Source organism: Hibiscus syriacus, unplaced genomic scaffold, assembly GCF_006381635.1.
Source record: "Hibiscus syriacus cultivar Baekdansim isolate YM2019G1 unplaced genomic scaffold, ASM638163v2 tig00110987_pilon, whole genome shotgun sequence".
Lineage (NCBI taxonomy): Eukaryota > Viridiplantae > Streptophyta > Magnoliopsida > Malvales > Malvaceae > Hibiscus > Hibiscus syriacus.
The window spans coordinates 823,878-844,232 of record NW_024062941.1 but is presented as its reverse complement, the minus strand read 5'-3'; the positions used below and the strand labels follow the sequence as shown (position 1 = coordinate 844,232).

Below are 20,355 nucleotides of genomic sequence, written 5' to 3'. Positions count from 1 at the left end.
ACCAACAAGTGTTTTTAAGAAGAATTCTAAATTATTTTGGGGGGAAGATCAAGAGAAGTCCTTTAATAGCATTAAATATTTTTTTAATACAGACCCCTTTACTTGCTCTACCTGATTTTAATTTCACTTTTGAAATTGAATGTGGTGCATCAGGTGTAGGAATTGGAGTATTGTCTCAAGGTGGATGTCCTATAGCCTATTTTAGTGAGAAATTAAGTGGAGCTATGCTTAACTATCCTACCTACGACAAAGAGATGTATGCTCTTGTGAGGGCAATAAAAACATGGCAACAAAACCTTTGGCCTAAGGAGTTCATCGTTCACACCGATCATGAGGCGTTGAAACATTTTCGGGGGTAGCATAAACTCAACAAAAGTCATACCAAATGGGTAGAGTTTCTTGAAACTTTTCCATATGTTATCAAGTACTAGAAAGGTAAGGAGAATATAGTTTTCGTTGCATTGTCATGAAGGTATGTTCTTTTAAACACTTTGGAATCTAAGTTGTTGGGTTTTTACTTTTATTAAAGACTTATATGTTTCTGACTCTGATTTTGGAGAAATTTACAAAGCTTGTGAGAAAGGGACGATTGATAAATACTTTAAGCATGATGGTTTTCTATTCAAGGAAGGGAGACTATGCGTCCCTCAAGGTTCCATACAAGAATTGCTCACTAAGGAAGCCCATGGAAGAGGATTAATGGGACATTTTGGGATAGCAAAGACTTTGCCTATACTTCAAAAACATTTATATTGGCCCATAATGAAATGAGATGTGGAAAGGTTATGTGAGCGTTGCATTACTTGCAGGAAGGTCGAATCTAAAGTCATGCCTCATGGACTTTACATACCACTACCCATATCAGAAGTACCATGGATGGATATTTCAATGGATTTTGTGTTAGGGCTTCTACGTATAAAGAACAACAAAGACTCAATCTTTGTAGTTGTTGATAGATTTTCCAAAATGGCTCATTTCATTCCATGTGACAAAATTAATGACGCCTCAGATATTGCTACTTTGTTTTTTAGAGAAATTTTAAGGCTACATGGTATACCCAGAACTATTATGTCTGATCGGGATGTCAAGTTCTTAAGCCACTTTTGGAGAGCCCTATGGAGTAAGATTGGTACTAAGATACTATTCTCCACCACTTTCCACCCTCAAATGGATGGTCAAACTAAAGTGGTGAATCGAGTACTTTCCATGTTACTTCGATCCATCATTCGGAAGAATTTGAAAATATGGGAGGAGAGTTTACCACATGTGGAGTTTGCATACAACCGTTCAATCCATACTACTATGGGGCATACACCTTTCGAAGTGGTGTATGGGTTCAATCCATTAACACCGATAGACTTGTTACCATTACCTGCTGATCAAATTGTGAATAAAGATGGACTTAGCAAAGTTGAGTTTGTTAAGAAGGTTCATCAACAAGTTAGGGAGAACATTGAAAAGCGAACTAAGCAATAAGAGTAGCAAGAAAATAAGGGTCGTAAGAGAATTACTTTCGAGTCAGGGGATTGGGTGTGGCTATACATGAGGAAAGAAAGGTTTCTGGCTCAACGAATGTCCAAATTAATGCCTCGGGGAGATGGACCATTCCAAATAGTCAAGAAGATCAATGACAACACCTATCAATTAGATCTTCAAGGGGAGTTTAATGTCAATGCAACCTTCAATGTTGCTGACTTGTCTCCTTATGATATAGGTGATGATTTGGGGGACAAATCGCCTTAAAGAGGGAGGCAATGATATGATCGCCAATAACAAAGACCCAGAGAAGTACCCAAGTAGCCCCATCACACGAGAAAGGGTTAAGGAGTTTCAAGCAGCCACAGAGAGTATATTTACATCAAGTTTGAAACGTGATGAAGAAGGAATAATAAGGGAGGAACACTTTACGTTGCTTATACATGAATTTGCATGAGAATTTAAAGTTTGCATAACATTCATTGCATATAATAAGTGTGTTGTTCATTCTAGCATGCATTGCATTTAAATCATATAGTTCACTCATCAAACTAGTTCGTTTATTAAATTAAATCTTATTTGTTTCATGCATGTTTTCAATTAACACTACTAGAAAAAAAACCTTTAATGACGCGCATTACGCGTCATCTATGGGTGAAGATGACATACAAATACGCGTCATTGAAGCCAGCGTTATAAATCTCAGATGACATGTAATTGTGTGTCATAAATCTATGACGCGCATTTATGATAGACATTTATGACACGCATTTATGACGCGTATTGCGCGTCAATGAAGCCCCCGTCATAAATGAAGATGACACACATTTGTGTGTCATAAATTTATGACACGCTTTTATGACTTACATTGAGGGTCATTGAATCACACGTCATTAAAAAAAGATGACACACATTCGTGTGTCATGATTGTATGTCGTAAATTATATATATATGTTGTAGATTGACAAATAATCAAACTAAATCACATTTAATGCCTCATAATACTAAATATATATATCATATTATATATAAGCAATCCATTTGCATATAATATATTAACATTAAGTTAGAAAAATTATTGTATTCATATGTCGATACAAAATATCATGGCATAATAAAGTTTGCCACATAAGATACCCATTCTTTGTGAATATAATCAATGTCATCATCCGTGTTTTCTTCTTTCCCATCGCCAACCTAAGTATAAAATATGAAATAAGTATATAATTTATACTTATTTAAAGTGAAGTATATAACTATCAAAGAGTACTATAATGACTAATTTTACATATGCATTCTTTGAAGCATAAGTAAAAATAAATTTTACACATTTAATTAGTAAAACTTCCCATATAAATTATATACATTATCACGGCATGAATTCACAGTTTTCAATATTGCTAACAAGTACTTGTATTAATTTGTTTAGAATAGCATCCTACTTCAAGTCCATATGATAGTTGTATGACTAATGTGTATGTATGATATGACATATGTGTATCAAAAATGTTTGCTTACATTCTTATTGACCAGCACTTCAAGTCCGTTCTCGACTATCTCTTTCATGAACCTACAAACATGATATCCACACTCGATACCTCCCAACTAATGGGGACACTACAAACAGTTTACAATAAACGATTAGTCAAAATGAAAGCTACAATTTAAACAAGGAATGATCGATCGAAGTCCTCACCAAAACATTGATCCAATTGAGGCTAACCCTTTTGTTAGATCCACTTTGAGCAGTGTACAATATTAGGGATGGCAAGTGGGTACAATTTCGTGGATTTTGCATCATACCCGCTCTAATTGGGGAGGGGATGGGTACAACTTTAGTGGGTAGTGGGCAGGTGTGGAATTAGAAAGTGGTACCTATCGCGAGTAGTGGGCGGGTGATGGGTTTGAGACCTTACCCACCCCGCATCTGCTCGCCCACTAAATATCCATTAATTTTTGGACTATTATGAATTTAGGTATAATTTTAGAGACTAATTTATAAATCTTAATATTGTATAAGATATAACTTATAATTTAACCAAATATTAGGGATAAGTTTATTAATAATTTTTTTTCTTTCAAACCTCTCGTGCTTTCAACTTTCAAACTCTATTGTTTAACTTTGCGCCGATATTCTGGTCATTCGTTCTTCTCTAAGTTTCAACTTTCAAACTCTGGACCCAACTCATTCAGGTACGTCTTATAATTTAAAACCAGATATCATAATGTGTGCTCAGAATTGGCTTTGGGCCGATATTAAAGGTAATATTTTTATTTAGTCTATGTTAGTTGTCAAATTGTGCTTAATTATCTTATTAAAGTTTAATTACTAACTTATATTAGTTTTGTCTTCTATTATATATGTATGTAGTAGTGATTTTAAATTGGAGTGCTCTCAATTGGAGGAAATAGATGATTATTATAATACTGGAGTAACAAATGTCACAAGTATTGCCTGAAATTTGAGAATGTTGAGCAAAAGAACAAAAATATTATGTGTTTGTCATTTATGTTTCTAGACTTTAATTTTGTCTTTTATTATGGTGTTTTATGTACTTCAAGATCTATGTTAACACTTAACTCATATAATCCTTGGTCTATTTTATTATGCTTCTTAATGGACGTGTTTTTTATGTTTGTTGCTTATGTATAACTTAAGGTTGCTGTCAGGCGGGTCTAGCCGGGTGTGTCTCCAGTTGGGTAGTGGGTGTGGGGATGGATTTGAGAATGTACCCGCGTGGGCGGGTGTGGATTTGAAAATTTTTACCCATGATGGGTAGTGGGCGGGTGGTGGATTTGAAAATATTAAGTGGGTATGGGGATGGGGGAGGGGGTATCCGCACCCGACCCGCCCGTTTGCCATCCCTATACAATATCATTGCCCTATAAAAATTGATGAAATATATCAAAGAATATACTATAATGTTTCGATAATTTATGTTACTTACGTATCAATAATCTGCTTCAACTGTTGATGGACATTGGTGGCCCCCAAGGAATCAAGATAATAACAACTTGTTGCTTTCATATCTATCACCGCCAACACCCAATGTCTTCTATAAAAACCAAAAACCAAATTAAGTTACTAACATATGTTGATAATCAAATGAAAAAACAAACCCGGATTATATAGGGTGACATTTAGATTTCCGGTATGTGTTGCTTCAAACAAAGCTCAAGAACATGGTTCAATAGCTTAGTACCTGCATAAATTCAAGATTTAAGCAAAAATTTTAGACAAACGGAAAAACCAATGATACATGGTTTTAACAAACTATGGCTCTTACTAAGAATCAATGGCAACGTAATTTTAGCAAAAGCATGTTTGAGGCAATTAGCTAAGCATCAAATTGATTATGATTTCATGATACTTAAGCATCCTGAGTAGCAACAAGAATGCTCAGATGCTTAGAACAATTTAAAGGTCCATATGTATGAACTCATCAATTCTTAGCCCACGATATGGTGCTAAAACACCTAATGTCATGATGTACACACAGATGGCCCCACCGTCCTTCTTTTCCATTCGACAAGCAATTGATCCAACACAAATGTCACTGTAATATGCTGAGTTATCAAGAAAACGTGTGATTGTTAGAATAACATGCTAACTTTTGAATTATACAAGTCACTTTCCAACTTAATCTCTCATCAGGTCCCAACTCGTGTAATATGATATATGAATGTCTGCATGTGTAACCATCCACAATTTGTTTCAAGCCATCAAATTGAAAAACAATAACATTTATTATTTCTAACCATAAATGCACCATACTAGTAATTGATGTCAAATGCTGAAGGCATTGTGACAAAAGACATCTCAAACATGCTCTGCACATTGCTAAGATCGTAGAATTAGATGAGGATAGTCACTCAAAACTTCAATCGAGTCTATTTCTTTGAGCATGACCTAAGGATTAAGGAGAAAAAACAAATATGCAATTACCAAGGAAGAAGAAAGTTATAGGATAAATACTCTCCAAAAACTAACATGTTTTGAAATTCCTACAGTTTCAGTGTTATAGACCATCAAAGCTCAATAAGTGCCCTCCAATGCAGGGTAGCAAATTTCAGAATTGGGAAATCTTTAACTAGGGATTTTATGACTTGAAAATTCTCCAGAAAAAAATACTTATAGCTACTACCTATAGCTTAAAATTTCAAAAGAAATGCAGGATAAGGATGAATCAATTAACTTTCATAATAAGCAGAAGATCATGGAATAATCAACAAGTGCACCAAATACAATCAGTAGCATATGAGTGCAAGGCAGCACGAGCACAACAACAAAATTGAAGAGTGTTTTTGAGGCATAAACTGAACAATATCTAGCCATTTCTTGGTTTCAATAAACCACCAAAAAACTGACAATTGAAAAATAATTAAATGTGTTAATTATTAAATACCTCCGAACGCAATCAATAGAATAATGTAATCTAAAGTGGAACTATTTAATCCAAAAAATAAATTACTTTTGCCAATGATCAAATGGGAGCACACTGAACTGACAACTTACAATACCTTATTTGTATCAAAGGCCACTCGTAGTATATCATCAAAAGTCAATGTAAATCAAACCAAAAAAGACCAACAATTAACCAATCCAAAGAACAAAAAACAAGAAAAATGAAGGCATAAATCAAGACCAGTAGCTTAAATTCCTTAATTTACTAAAGAATGCCGATAAATTTTCCATTAGATGAAATATACAGAAGAACAACAAAGAAAACCCCAAGATTAAAAAAGAAATAATTACGAAGAAAAAAAACCCAAACAAGAATCGAACACAACAACGGGAGAATAAAATGATTTCTAAAGAAAATAACGAAAACCCAGAAAAGATTGGGGGAGGAAAGGAGGCAAACCAAGCTTTGTGAATTTACCGAAAGCCAGAGCATCGGCGTAGTACTTTTCGTTGTAACCAGGGCCAGTCCAATGAGTTTTAATGCCCTGGGCGAGATAATAATTTTATGACCCTATACTTGCACCGTATAATAAACAAAACATAAATAATTTTTTTAAACAATTATAATCCGAAACAGGGCAAGGTCAAGCTACCATGATAATTCCAATTATATGGTGCAACAAGTCTACAAGACGGATAATGAGCTAGTTGAAGATAAGCTCAATAGAAGAACATCCTCTATAACAGATAACAAATGGAAAAACATTTTGAGACAGTCTACAGTTGCTGTGAAAAGGATCAACTACATAACGAATAGCAGAATGTGAAGCAACAAAAACAACCGGTGCAGATAGGGCTTTCTACAAGATAATTTGATCAACATGATCAACAGGTACCTGAAAGGAATGAGCATTGTCAATTGACAGTTGTAAACAATATTCAATTACAAGCTACCATCTTGAATCAGGAACAAATCTTGAAGCATGGTCTATGTGAGATATTCTTTTTGTTTTTACTTCTAAGATTAATCTGCACGCTACAATCCCTAAGACCCTCATGGGATATCAGCAGAGTCCAACAGCATTCTGCAGGAGATAGTTATTCTTCTAAATATCTCATGCATCTATGGTATAGTTATTCTTCGAAATATCTCAAGAATCTGGGGTATAGTTATTCTTCGAAATATCTCATTCATCTGAGGCGTTTCCCAAACCTTATAAAGAATGCCACCACAACTTAATGTGCATTTATTAATAGATAATAGATTTCTTTGTTACGTGGGGTTTGCGGCTTTTAACCAATACCTATGGGATTTATTCAAGCTTAGAACTTTTTTTCCTCCAACCTCGAGGAAATGTTCCCTTCTGGCCTTCTTCCCTTTTATTTTTTAATTTTAGAATTTATTGTTCAACTGATCAAATTTGAGGCTTTTGATTTCAATGAAAAGCAATACTACTCCATATGCTACGCCTTAACTACAAGTGATTCTTACATCTATAAACATCTAATAGAGTGCAACTAATTAATTTACATATAAGTTGATGGATAATGTTCCAGTAGCACCACCAAGCTAATTTAGGAAAAATATCTCAGATTGTGAAGTAACTATAGACTTCCATATATACTCTAAACTAAAAATGATACAAACTCGTGCACCTAGATGATTGCATTCGTAAGAAGTAGAACAACCAATAGTTTCAGAGGAAATTTCCAATTTTTCAACCATTCAAGGTCATAAATCTCAACTTCCTACAGTTAAATAAGTGTCATTAGATCCACAAAACAAAGTTCATATTACTGAGTGCACCTAGATAGATATATATAGTGCATTTGAATTAAAAAATTTTTGTGAAAAAGGTTCAATTTTTTTTAATCTCGATTAAAATTTATCAACGTTCATATTGGAAGGGGGAAATCTTATTTCAAGAAAACACTTTTCCCCCTTCTAATATCATTATTCATATAAACTAGGATAACTGAGGAAAGAATTCCTATGGATTTTTATTCCAAAATCCAGAATCCAGTGAATGATTTTCAATATATGGAAAAAAATGAACTATTTTTCTTTCAAGTTCCAAATAAAAATTGATAAAAGTGAAACTCTAAGGAACTTAATAAAATCATCAGAAGCATTTAAAATGGGAAATCAAAGAAGAAAGTAAAAGTATAAACCAGAGAGTCAATGAACTTGGTGTTTTTGCCTCGTTCTCTGGTGACGATGAGTCGACGACTTTCGGATTTGAAGAAGCAACATGCCGAATCACTTGCGAAATCAAATTAGACGAAGTTGAAGAAGCTCCCATTCTCGTACGAGAGAAACAGATTCGCGTTTGAAGTTGCAGAGAGGCAGAAGAAAGCGGTGATGGCAGAGGAAGAGGAGAGAGAGAGGGAAGAGAAAATAACGCCATTGAAACTTGTTGCCCCAGAAAACTGATGCCCCTTAAACATTGATGCCCTGTGCGATCGCCCATCTGACACATGTATTGGGTCGGCCCTGGTTGTAACAAACGGGGAAGATAGCAGTGTTGAACTTCTTTAACAGCATCACGTTCTTGTCCCTCACACCATCGAGTGATATTGTTACTTCTCGACCAACTATCATTATTATTAACTCTCTAAGAAAAACAAAAGATTTGGGGAGGGGGATATAACAATGGTGTGGTGAGGGGATTGTACGGACAGAGATAGATTTATTGTGTGTAAAGACAGAGGAAAGGTAGGCTTTGAAATTTTACAGCGGGAAAGCATGTGTACGTGATGAAAATTATGGGGGGAAATTAAAAGATGACTTTAAGAAATGACACACAATGAAAAGTGTACTCCGCGTGTTTGCTAAATTTTTTGGATTATGACTATTAAATATGACACACATTATTGTAAGTCATAAATCGTTCAGATTTTAAGAAACATTACATTTTTTTATGACACACATTTTTTGCAAGTCATAAATTAGTGTGTGTCATCGTTTGTGTGTCATTAAAGGTATATTTTCTTGTAGTGTAAATATTGAATAAAGTTCACCTTTGTGTCTAGGTGCATGAGAGAAGTTGAATAGTTTCATCATATGCCAGAATATCAGTCAGAATCTCTTTCAATTATGCATGTGATACATATGTGTTTGGTTATAGAAATCAATTGGAAATTATTCCTCTATCTCTTAGCTTTCCAAATCCTTTTGAATCACCTTAATCTGATATCGGGAGCTTGAGATATGATCGATTTATTAAATACAATGCATGCTGAAATTTTGTTACGGAATTTTATGCATGGATGATTTGGATGAGTTTTAGCCAAGGGAAAGTCTTTTCAACTTCAGCCAAGTGACAAGCCATTGAAGGACTCTTAATTCACCCATTCAAGGCATTCAAAGCTGATTGTTATCATCTAAGTTCAAGGGTTGTTCATATTCTTCAAGGGAGCATGCAATGAAGGGTGATTTAATTCACTTGTTAAGACAATTTTCAGCATGGAATAACAAGAGTCTTCCACCCCTTGGACGAAATTAAGGTCAAATTCAGCTTCAAATTATCTAGATTCATCCCCAAAATGATCTAGAATATTCAGCCAACCTTGAAGATAAGAAGACAAAGCATTCAAGTGTATTTTATTGCTAAATTGATGAGAATGTTTTCATCTTTTGAGTCTTTTCATATGCTGCTTAGAAACACTATAAATAGGCACCTTTGGGATCATTTGTAGACACACATTTGAATATATAAAACATCTTTGAGAGGTTTCTTTCATTCTTGTTCTCTTGTAGAACTTTATCGGCTTCAAGATAGTCTTGTTATCTTCATTCATTTCCTTTTGTTATAGCGTTGGTTCCTAGCTCATTTATAGCTAGTGGGTCACGTTCCATCTACTTCCACTTCGATTCCATCTATTTATTTTGATGGTTCCTAATTCCATATAGTTAGAGGGTCACAATCCATTTTCTATTCAATCTATCTTTCTTATTCCACTCCATTACGAACCCATACCTTCGCCATACTTTCATTACATCCAAACTACATCTTCCGTTCAAAGCAAGTAATTCAATTTCTTACTAGAATCACGATCGGGCAATCATATATATGATTCGAAACTCATAATCGATATCGTATAATCAACCAACATTTTTGAATTTGAAAAAGAGTAAGAAGAAATGGTTCGATCCTCTTATTTTGATTTCTTTGACAGAGAGATTTATCGTTGCATGAATTGCATTGTTGATATTGATCCCAAAAAAGAAACGATAGGTATAGTTGGTCCGTGAATAGCTAACTATCGCACTATAAAAATTAAATATGTTCTACCTATGGTCATTGGGTCCTCCTAAAAAGATCTGCTAAATTCATCGAGTTGTTCCAAAGAATCAAAAATGGCTAGTTATTAATGGGATTCATTGTTGATCTCTGTTATTGCGAAGGAAAAAAACAATAAACTTATAGAAGTAAATATTCTCGCATTTATTGCTACATCAAGACTGCCAATTAGAAATTTCACGAAACCCACTGTTCTTGGGGGATGTCCTCAACACCGAGCAAATCCACTATATGCTTTACGTCAAGCAAATCGTGGAGTAACACCCGATATAGCAGTAAAAGCAATATGTGTTGGCGGATCAATGAGCGAAAATTGAGTATTGCTCCTATAGAATTCGAACTATCTATGGCAACAATTGGACCAAAGAATATGATTGCATTATAAGGTCACAATTGAACAGATCGCGTAAACTTTTTTTTTGGGTAGGGTGTAAAGTCTAGAATTTGAAAGCGAGACATAGGGACTCTTTATTAATTTGAATTTAATTGAAATTTTATAAATCTAAACTAAAATTGAACTAAATGATGAGTTGGATCAATATTCATTTCGATAAGGGTCGTATTCTATGATTACAATTATACCATATATGCCTTTTTCATTCCAAAATAATCGTTACTCAAACATGTTTACTCTTAGCCATAAACCTCCTTTGAGTTTTTAATTTATCCAATTTTTTATTTTTCGATAAAAATAAAAGAAGAAAGGAATGAAAAAAAAAGTTGCTAACTAAAACTAAGGGGTTGTTTGATAAAATAAAATGATTAAGATCTGAATAATTCAATACCCTGAATGATTTAAAGGTTCTTTATGAATTAGCTCTGAATGTGACATGCTGTTTGATAATGGTTCTGAATGTACAATCTGAATTATGAATATTTTCATTTTTACCTTCATAATGATTTATTATATTATAAGATATGATTGTTTAATAAGACAACATGTGGAAAAATATGTATTATGGTAAAATACCGAGTGCTTAATGATTCAGAATGTACTTTAATGCTGAATCATTCAGTAATGTTTTACTATTTCATTCAACATAGTCTTCATTTAGAGGTGAGAATCAAACAAGCTGAATGTTGAACGGTTCAGCATTCACTTCAACGCTAAATGAAAAATCATATGCCTAAAAGATTATGTTCCATTCGGCAGTAAACAAAAAGCTCTAAAGCCTAAAAGATTATGTTGCAATCAATATTCTCTATGTACCTACAGTATTCGAATCCGAAACTACTAAAAATAATACCGACGAATGAAAGATCATAGGCCTGTATCGAAATTTAGAATTGCTTGATAAGTCCAACCAAACACCCGAATACAAAATCCTCTTAATTGCAATACCAAAATCACAATGGTATCATGCCTCTGCCACAAGAACAAACAGAGTGGGAAATAGAGAGTACGTACTGACAGATGTCGCTATCCTTCTTCCCATTCTCAAACCCTCAAAAAACCCCTCACTTCTCTTCTTTGGGATTTTGATGGAATTGAAAGAGCAGGTCAATTCCCCTTCTCTTCTTCTTTCCTTTATCAATTTTCCAGTTTTGTTTTTTTATTAATGAAAATTTTGAACTTAATCCAACTAGCATTATTTGGGTTTTGCTTCTTTGAAATTTCGGGTTATGTTTAGCCATTTATCTTATGGGATCGGTTCATTTTTGTTTCTGTAAACGTTTTTTTTTTGTTGAACTTTTTGGGTTTAGAATTTGCGGTTAAGTTTGGGTTTTGCGTCTTCAACTATGTTTTGTTGTTTTACGTGCTTGAAATTGTTTATAACTAGGGTTTTGATTCTTTCGTTTTTAGGGTTATATCTTCTGTATTTATCGTTAGAAAGAGGAGATGTATTTGATTTTGATGTTACTTTAGTATATGCGCTAATAATATGATTAGCACCGTTAATGGAAGATGTGAGAAATTGGAACTTGGAACTTTATAACTAGTATTGTTATGCATGGAGTTGTAATTCTTTGGTTTTCACGGAATTATTCTTTGATGTATCTGACCCGAATGTGAATGCTTGATCTGATCAATCCAATCTCAAACCTGACTTGATCCGAAATGGAAAAAAATGATCCTCAAGCCTGAAACGAAACAAACTCGAATTTGACCCGAACCAAAATGATCCAAAAATTTTAAAATCCGAATTAACCCGATCAACATTAACCAGACCCGCTCTATTGACAGGTCTATGTGTATTGTGATCTCATTTTAGGCTTCTGTGTTTAGTGGTAACTGAATATTCGATAGCTTTCCCAGGTTTTACAGTTTGTACATTTTTGGCATGATAATTAATTTGGTTGGTTTTGGTTATTTCTGAACTTCAAAGACTTCATTTTCATTTTTCATATTTTATAATAACCTTTTATCTTTCACAATTTCATGTTTCTTTGAACCCTCTGATTGAAAGAGTTCAATCCTGATTTGTTTCTTCCATGAGATTATTACGCTAATTTCATGTGAAAAAAAAATGCTGCAATACCGTGTTTTTTCCACTTTTCCATATTTGAAGTTAATCCTTTTATGTGTAGAACCTTCAGTACATTTATGTCTTCATTCATGAATGAATATCCACTTATTATATAAATTGATATTGGCAATGAAATTTCAGATTTTGATTTCATTCAATTCCTTTCTTTCTTTCTTTTCTTTTTGGTTCGGTTGAATTTATTTTATGTTACTTTTGAAAGATCTGATTTGATAAAACTATTACAGGATTCATTTGGAGGTGTGAGCTGAGTTTCTTGTCCGATAGTTAAGAGATCCTGGAGGAAAAGTAGATTTTATCGGTGATGGACTGCAACAAGGAAGAGGCCATCAGGGCCAGAGACATTGCAGAGCAGAAGATGGAAAACAAGGATTTTTCAGGGGCTCTTAGGGTTGCATCCAAGGCCCAGCAACTTTGTCAGGATCTGGAGAATATATCTCAGATGATAGTGGTGTGTGATGTGCATTGTGCTGCTGAGAAACGATTGTTTGGTGATGGGATGGATTGGTATGCCATACTTAAGGTTGAGCCAACGGCTGATGAAGCTACAATCAAGAAGCAGTATAGAAAATTTGCACTCCAACTTCACCCAGATAAGAATAAGTTTCCTGGCGCAGAAGCAGCTTTTAAGTTGATTGGGGATGCACAAAGAGCTCTTTTGGATAAGGGTAAAAGATCTACGCATGACATGAAACGCAAAGTTACTGTTAACAGACCATCTCCAGCAGCAGCATGTCGGCCTCCACAGAACCCAAGTTGGCATCCACACGTGGCTGCACCGAATAACTTCTGTGCCAACTTTCCTGGATTGAATTCTCAACAGAATCCACAGCCACCAACTCAAATGGGTTTCTCCAATGGCCGGCTCACTTTCTGGACCAAGTGTCCATACTGTACGGTTAAGTACCAGTATTATACAGAAATACTTAATAAATCTATTAACTGCCAAAATTGCAAGAAGGCCTTCATTGCCTGTGATTCAGGTGTTGTTCCACTGGGAAGTAACATGTGTCAGCCAATCTTTCCCCAACAAGGAGTTGCTCAGAATCAGGGTGCTTGCAAAGTTGATCAAGGGTCTCAAAGAAGTTTCCCTACCGAGCATGTTTTTACAGCCTTTACTCCAAATGCAGCTCGTTCTTCTGAGGCTGGAATCAAAAAGGTGAATGATAAAAGAGGAAGGAAGCAAACTGTTGAATCCAGTAAAAGCAACGAGTGTGACGAGGATATTGTTATTGAAGACAATGGTGATCTTATGGCTACAAAGAAGTTCAATTCTCAAGTTGAGCAGAATGCGTGGAGATCTGGTAGGCAAAAGCAACATGTTTCATATAAGGACATTTTAAATGATGAGGAGGACATGGACATGGTTAGTCTTCCAAAAAAGGCTAAAATAAGTGAATCAACCTGTGCAAATGATGAGATTGAAGAAATTCCAAATGAAGACAAGTCTAAAAACGAAAGTCGAGCTGGTAAAGTGAAGGAAGATAAGAAAGCAATGAACCATAGAGAAGGTAAAAGTTTTGGGGCAAGCTTTGTAAAGGAAACAGCTGGAGGGGATGTTCTTAAGAAACCTGGGAAAGCTTATGCTGACGGTCTTAAGGAAAACTTAAACCCCATTGTTGATGATTTTGTGTCGGATTCGAGCTTCAAAGAAACAAAAGAGCCCCTGCTCTTTGCATACCCTGACCCAGAGTTTCATGACTTTGACAATGCGAAGAAAGAAAGCTGTTTTTCAGTCGGTCAGATTTGGGCTTTGTATGATACGTTGGATGCAATGCCTAGATTCTATGCTCTGATCAGAAAAATCTTCTCTTCTGGGTTCAAACTGAGAATAACCTGGCTAGAACCAGATCCAGATGATGCAAATGAAATAGGATGGGTTAACGGAGGTTTACCGGTTTCTTGTGGTAAATTCAAACATGGGGCCTCTGAAAACACTGACGATCGTCTTATGTTTTCCCATTTGCTACATTGTGAAAAAGGAACTTGTAGGGACACCTACAAGATTTTTCCAAGAAAAGGAGAAACTTGGGCCCTTTTCAAGAATTGGAGTATCAATTGGAAGTCCAGTGCTTGCACTGACAAGAAATTTGAATATGAATTTGTTGAGATTTTATCCGATGCTGCTGAAGGTGCAGGTATACAGGTTGCTTACTTGACTAAGGTGAAAGGCTTTGTCAGTGTATTTAGTCCAATGAGTAAGAATGGAGTTGCTACATTTCTAATTCCACCCAATGAACTGTTCAAGTTTTCCCACAAGGTACCGTCCTTTGTGCTGACCGGTGAAGAGAGACAAGGGGTGCCAAAAGGTTCCTTTGAACTCGATACAGCTTCTTTGCCTGAAGAAATTGTTGTTACCAAGGACTTGAAGGTGAACGGTGATAGCAGACATCTTAATAGTTCTTATTCAAGTGCTTCTGAAATACTGAAGCCAGTAGTGGGATCTGATAAACCTCCCTCTCCAGCTTCGACCTCAAAAACTTTTGCGATTCCAGAATCTGAATTCTACAATTTTGATGCTGACAAATCCCAGGATAAGTTTCTTGTTGGTCAGGCCTGGGCATTGTACGGTGATGATGATGGCTTGCCAAAGTACTATGCTAAGATTATGAAAATCGAGTCCGACCCAGTTTTCAAAATACATTTGAGATGGCTTCTTCCTTACCCATCTGAAACAAGAACTGAATGGCATGATAAAAACATGCCCTCTTGTTGCGGAAGATTTAGGATTAGAAAGTGTTCCCAAACCTACTCCTCCACTGTCTCATTTTCTCATAAGCTAAAGGCAGAGTCTACCGGCACTAAGAATGAATATGCCGTCTTGCCTAGGAAAGGTGAGATCTGGGCATTATATCGGAACTGGACTCATGAAATTAAATGTTCCGACTTGGAGAACTGGCAGTATGATATAGTGCTGGTTATGGAGGAAACCGATAGGTGCATAGAGGTTTTAAACTTAGAACGAGTCGATGGCTTCAATTCTGTTTTCAAGGCTCAAGTAAAAGGAGGATCTAATGTCACAGTAGAAATCTCTCAGGTGGATCAGCTAAGGTTCTCTCATCAGATACCCTTTTTCCAGCTAACCAAAGAGAGGAATGGAAGGCTAAGAGGCTTCTGGGAACTTGATCCCGCGGCATTGCCGGCACATTACTTTTCTTCTTAATTAAAGTAGGAGCTGGGAAAGAGTAGAACTCTAGTACTGTCTTCTTAGATGTCTACAATAGAACCGTGGGTTAGTCTCAATTACTTAGCTGCAACTGAAATGCTTTTGTTCACATTGAATCATGTTTTTGATGTGAGATATAAACCCCTTTTCTTCTTTTGATCTATCAATGCAATGCTCTCTGGTTATTGCAGATCTGTTCTTATTCTCATCGAATCACTTTTTTTATGTGAAATATGAGTTTATATTTTTGTCGACAGTTTGTGTAGAAAGTAGAGCTAAGGTAAAGTGAAGTAATTCACAATCGTGTTAAGTCTGAACAGTTAACAAGTACACTGCTTTATACAGTAGTTAAGAATTTCATCTAAACTAAACTACCCTTTTGTTGTTATCCTCTCCCTCAAGCTGGAGAATAAATATTATAAAGACAGCTTAGATGTGATCTCATCAAAGGTAACTTTGGAAACGCCTTGGTGAAAATATCTACTAACTGATTTTTTTAGAAATATAGTTAAGCCTTACTGATACACCATTCACCTTCTCAGAGATAAGATGTATATCAATCTCTACATGCTTCGTTAGGTTATGATGAACTGAATTTTTCACAATACTTACGGCAGACTTACTGTCACTTTAAAATTCAAAATAGTTGATGTCGTACAACACTAGTTTAGTTAACAACATTTGTAACCAGGTTCTTTCACAAATTTCAAGTGTCATCGTCCTAAACTCTGCTTCCGCACTACTTTGAAAAACCACAACCTGCTTTTACTTTTTCAAGTTATTAGATTTCCCCAAATAAATTAACAATAACCTGTAGTGGTACTTCTATCAGTCAATTCTCCTGCCCATCTTAAATTTGAAACATTTCGCACTATTCTATCCTCATTTTTCTTGAAAATTAACTGATATGATATCGATTATGTGTTCCGAGACATATACGATATTTCCCGATTGCAATTATAACACCCCCAACCCGTACCCGTCCCGGATATGAATCTGATGTGTCACATTGACTATCCAAAACTTTTAAAACATGAAAGAAAATCATGAAAATTCAAACTTTTATTAAAATAAAGTTAATAATTACATAAATACTATCAAATATTACAAAAACTGATCAGAGAATAGATGAATTACACTTTCCTATATGCCAACATCCTTTATACAACAAAATACATACCGTGAATTCACTTCTAATATGATCTTCGAGTGGAGATATACTGCTCTGCAGAACCTAAGTATGATCCTCTTGTTTCTCAATACCTACGTGTAAAACGCTTACATACTAATTCATAGACTTAGTGAGGCATAAAACTATAACAATGCATTTCTTATAAATATGAACATGCAATGCAATTATTCAAATAACATCATCAATGTCAAGTCATGATTCCATCACATTACATATGGTTCATAGTAACCAATAATAACATGATAGCATATAGTAAGATACACACACTTTTTATATTCTTTATAGGCCCATGTATATACTGAGAACTTAAGGTATGCGAGTACATTGAGATTGTGTACATATGCTGTCACCACAACTCGTATAAGTCTCACTGAGTGGCATGTGAAATTTGTCCCGAATGACCTATGAGCCCTCGACTCTTGGCATGCCAGCTATACCTATAGCTCTCATATCACATAACATGGGCATTAGTGTTATACTTCATATAAGCATGTACTTATGTCATTTCCCTTGTACTCACATATGTCTTTTATTCTATAACATATCATATAACATATGTTGTTTGAATATGTTCATATGAATCATATATCATTTAGCAAATCATACAAACATATATATATATATATATATATATATATATATATCTTACGCACGTGTTTATAATGATTATCATGTATGCATGTTCATAACTATTGGACTATGAATACTAACATAGTAAATAGACTTATCACAAGTCTTAATTCCATTGAACTATATTTATAGTATGCACTCACCTTAGCCTCACTGGATCCCAATTACTTCTAGGACTTGATTTCTCTCTCTTGATCGATTCTAACTTTTCGGTCGTTCCGAAACTTGCTTGTGCTCGATATCTACACAATCATACATTCCAAGTATTATAATCCAATCCTTAATTACTTTGGCTAAAATAAAGAATTAATTATATTTTTCCTCTTAAAGTAGTATCGGTACCCCCTATAGGGTATCGATACTTCCCTAACTGTGGTATCGATACCAGCCAGGGTATCGATAACCATTTTTGTATTATGTAATCTTCACTTAAAAAACGATATCGATACTCTCCTCATGATATCGGTACCTATGGTGTCGATACTACCTTCCCAGGTATCGATACCCTTTGAATATTATTACCAAATTTAGACCTATGGTATTGATACTGTTCGACCAGTATCGATATTCCTATACCAAATATCCCTAGTTTCCTCTTGAAGTATCGGTACTGGATGAAGCAATACCGATATTCAAGCCCAGATTTTCACATTTTGACCCCGAAAATTTACCTATACCAACTCAAATCCTTCATGTCTTAACCCCTTTAATACTCTAAACTCAAGTACACATACCTAAACCAATTTCTATGCATTTAACACCTCTTTATCTTTGAAATCTCCTCATTTATCTTGAATTTAAGAATCCTACCAAATTTCCATCATGTTCTAACTTAAATTCTAACACTTCATACTTCTTAATTCAACTAATGACAAGCCAAATTTAGTTTCAAATTCTACTTACCAACTCTTTTTCAAGATTTCATTTAGAAACCCCTTACCTTTAATCCTTCCTATCTCCTTCATAATATAGTTTTAAGATAACTTAAGCTTTCCTTAAGCTTAAATATCATCTAATGATAAAAAACCTAACTTAAATTCAACTAATAATCAACTCATAATGAAACTCACCTTTGTGTCCCACTGCTGAAGAAGAAGAAGAGTGGAGAAGAATTCTCTGGAAACTTTCTTTTTCCTTTAAATCCTTCATTCCATGTGTATATATCTCCTCCATATTTCATTTTTAATTCATTTCTAGGTCAAATGACCATTTTTCCCTTTTCTTCATCATTCTTTGTAATTCAATCCTACACAACATTTCCCATATAAGTCCCTAAACTATTCAATTTATCTATTTTAATCACTAAATTCTGAAGTTTTATAATTTAATCACTAACCCGATATTGAGGATGTTACAAATCTCTCCCCTTAAGAAAATTTGTCCTTGAATTTTCACTACACAAAGAGATGGGGGTACTGATTCCTCATGTCCTCTTCACGTTCCTACGTTGCTTCCTCTACCTTGTGATTCCTCCACAATACTTTGACCAATGGAATAGTCTTATTCCTTAGTTGTTTCACCTCGTGAGCTAATATTTGGACCGGTTCTTCCTCATAAGTCAGATCAGGCTGAACCTCTATCTCTTCTGGTGTCACGATATAGGAGGGATCATATCTATATCTTCGAAACATTGAAACGTGAAAAACATCATGGATCTTCTTTATTTCAGGTGGTAAAGCTAATTGGTATGTCATTGGTCCCACTCTCTTTACAATCACATAAGGTCCAATAAACCGAGGACTCAACTTTCATTTTCGTCCAAACCTCAATATGATTTCTGTCTATCAGCTGCCGTTTTGAGATTATTCTGAATCACTTGAACTTTTTCTTCCACTTCCTGAATCAACTCAAGACCAAGAACTTCTCTGTCTTTAAGCTCGTACCAGTTCAAGGGCATACGACATCTCCTTCCATATAAATCCTCATAGGGAGCCATTTTGATCCTTGAATGGTAACTATTTTTGTAAGGAAATTCAACAAGCGGCAAGTATGTTTCCCACAATCCTTTGAATTCTATTACACAGGCTCTCAACATATCCTCCAAAATTTGGATAGTTTGTTCGGACTGTCCATCAGTCTGTGGATGAAAATATGTGCTAAATTTTGATCGAGTTCCTAATATTCCAAGCAATGTCTTCCAAAACCTCGATATGAATCTATGGTCTCGATCAGAAACAATCGAAATCGGTACACCATGCAATCGTATTATCTCTCTGATGTACAATTCAACATACTTATCCATTGAGAAATCAGTTCTTACAGGAAAAAAATAGGTTGATTTAGTCAATCTATCACGATTACCCAGATGGAATCTTTTTTATTTGGTGTCAATGGCAACCTCGTTACAGAATCCATCGTCACATCCTCCCACTTCTTTTGAGGAATAAGCATTGGTTGCAATAATCCAGATAGAACCTGATGCTCAGCTTTGACTTGTTGACAAGTCAAACACTTGGACACAAACTCTGTAATATTTCTCTTCATTCTGGCCACCAATATCTATTCTTGAGATCCATATACATCTTGTTTCCACCTGGGTGCATCGTCAATGGACTACAATGAGCTTCTATTAACAGATTATTCTTCAACTCATCATCCTCTAGAATCACTAATCTCCCTCGGTAATACAGATTCTCATCATACTCAATCTCATAATCATTAAGTTCCCCATTCTTTACTTGTTGTACTATTTTCAA

At 35.1% G+C, this 20,355-nt stretch overlaps 2 protein-coding genes across 2 annotated transcripts; one reads left to right on the top strand and one right to left on the bottom strand.

Annotated features, from left to right (window-relative positions):
• Positions 1–4,617: 4,617 nt before the first annotated feature.
• Positions 4,618–8,483, bottom strand: LOC120148845 (N-alpha-acetyltransferase 50-like). The gene is made up of 4 exons (XM_039161852.1): positions 8,389–8,483; positions 6,342–6,400; positions 4,923–5,043; positions 4,618–4,681 (listed from the first exon to the last, which is right to left on the bottom strand). The coding sequence occupies exons 1-4, from the start codon at positions 8,481–8,483 to the stop codon at positions 4,618–4,620; spliced, it is 339 nt and encodes a 112-aa protein (XP_039017783.1).
• Positions 8,484–11,583: 3,100 nt separating this feature from the next.
• LOC120148848 lies at positions 11,584–15,987 on the top strand. Its single transcript, XM_039161855.1, has 3 exons — positions 11,584–11,685; positions 12,974–14,017; positions 14,219–15,987. Exons 2-3 carry the CDS (start codon positions 12,976–12,978, stop codon positions 15,832–15,834), a joined length of 2,658 nt encoding a protein of 885 aa, XP_039017786.1. The 5' UTR covers positions 11,584–11,685; positions 12,974–12,975; the 3' UTR covers positions 15,835–15,987.
• The last annotated feature ends 4,368 nt before the right edge of the window (positions 15,988–20,355 follow it).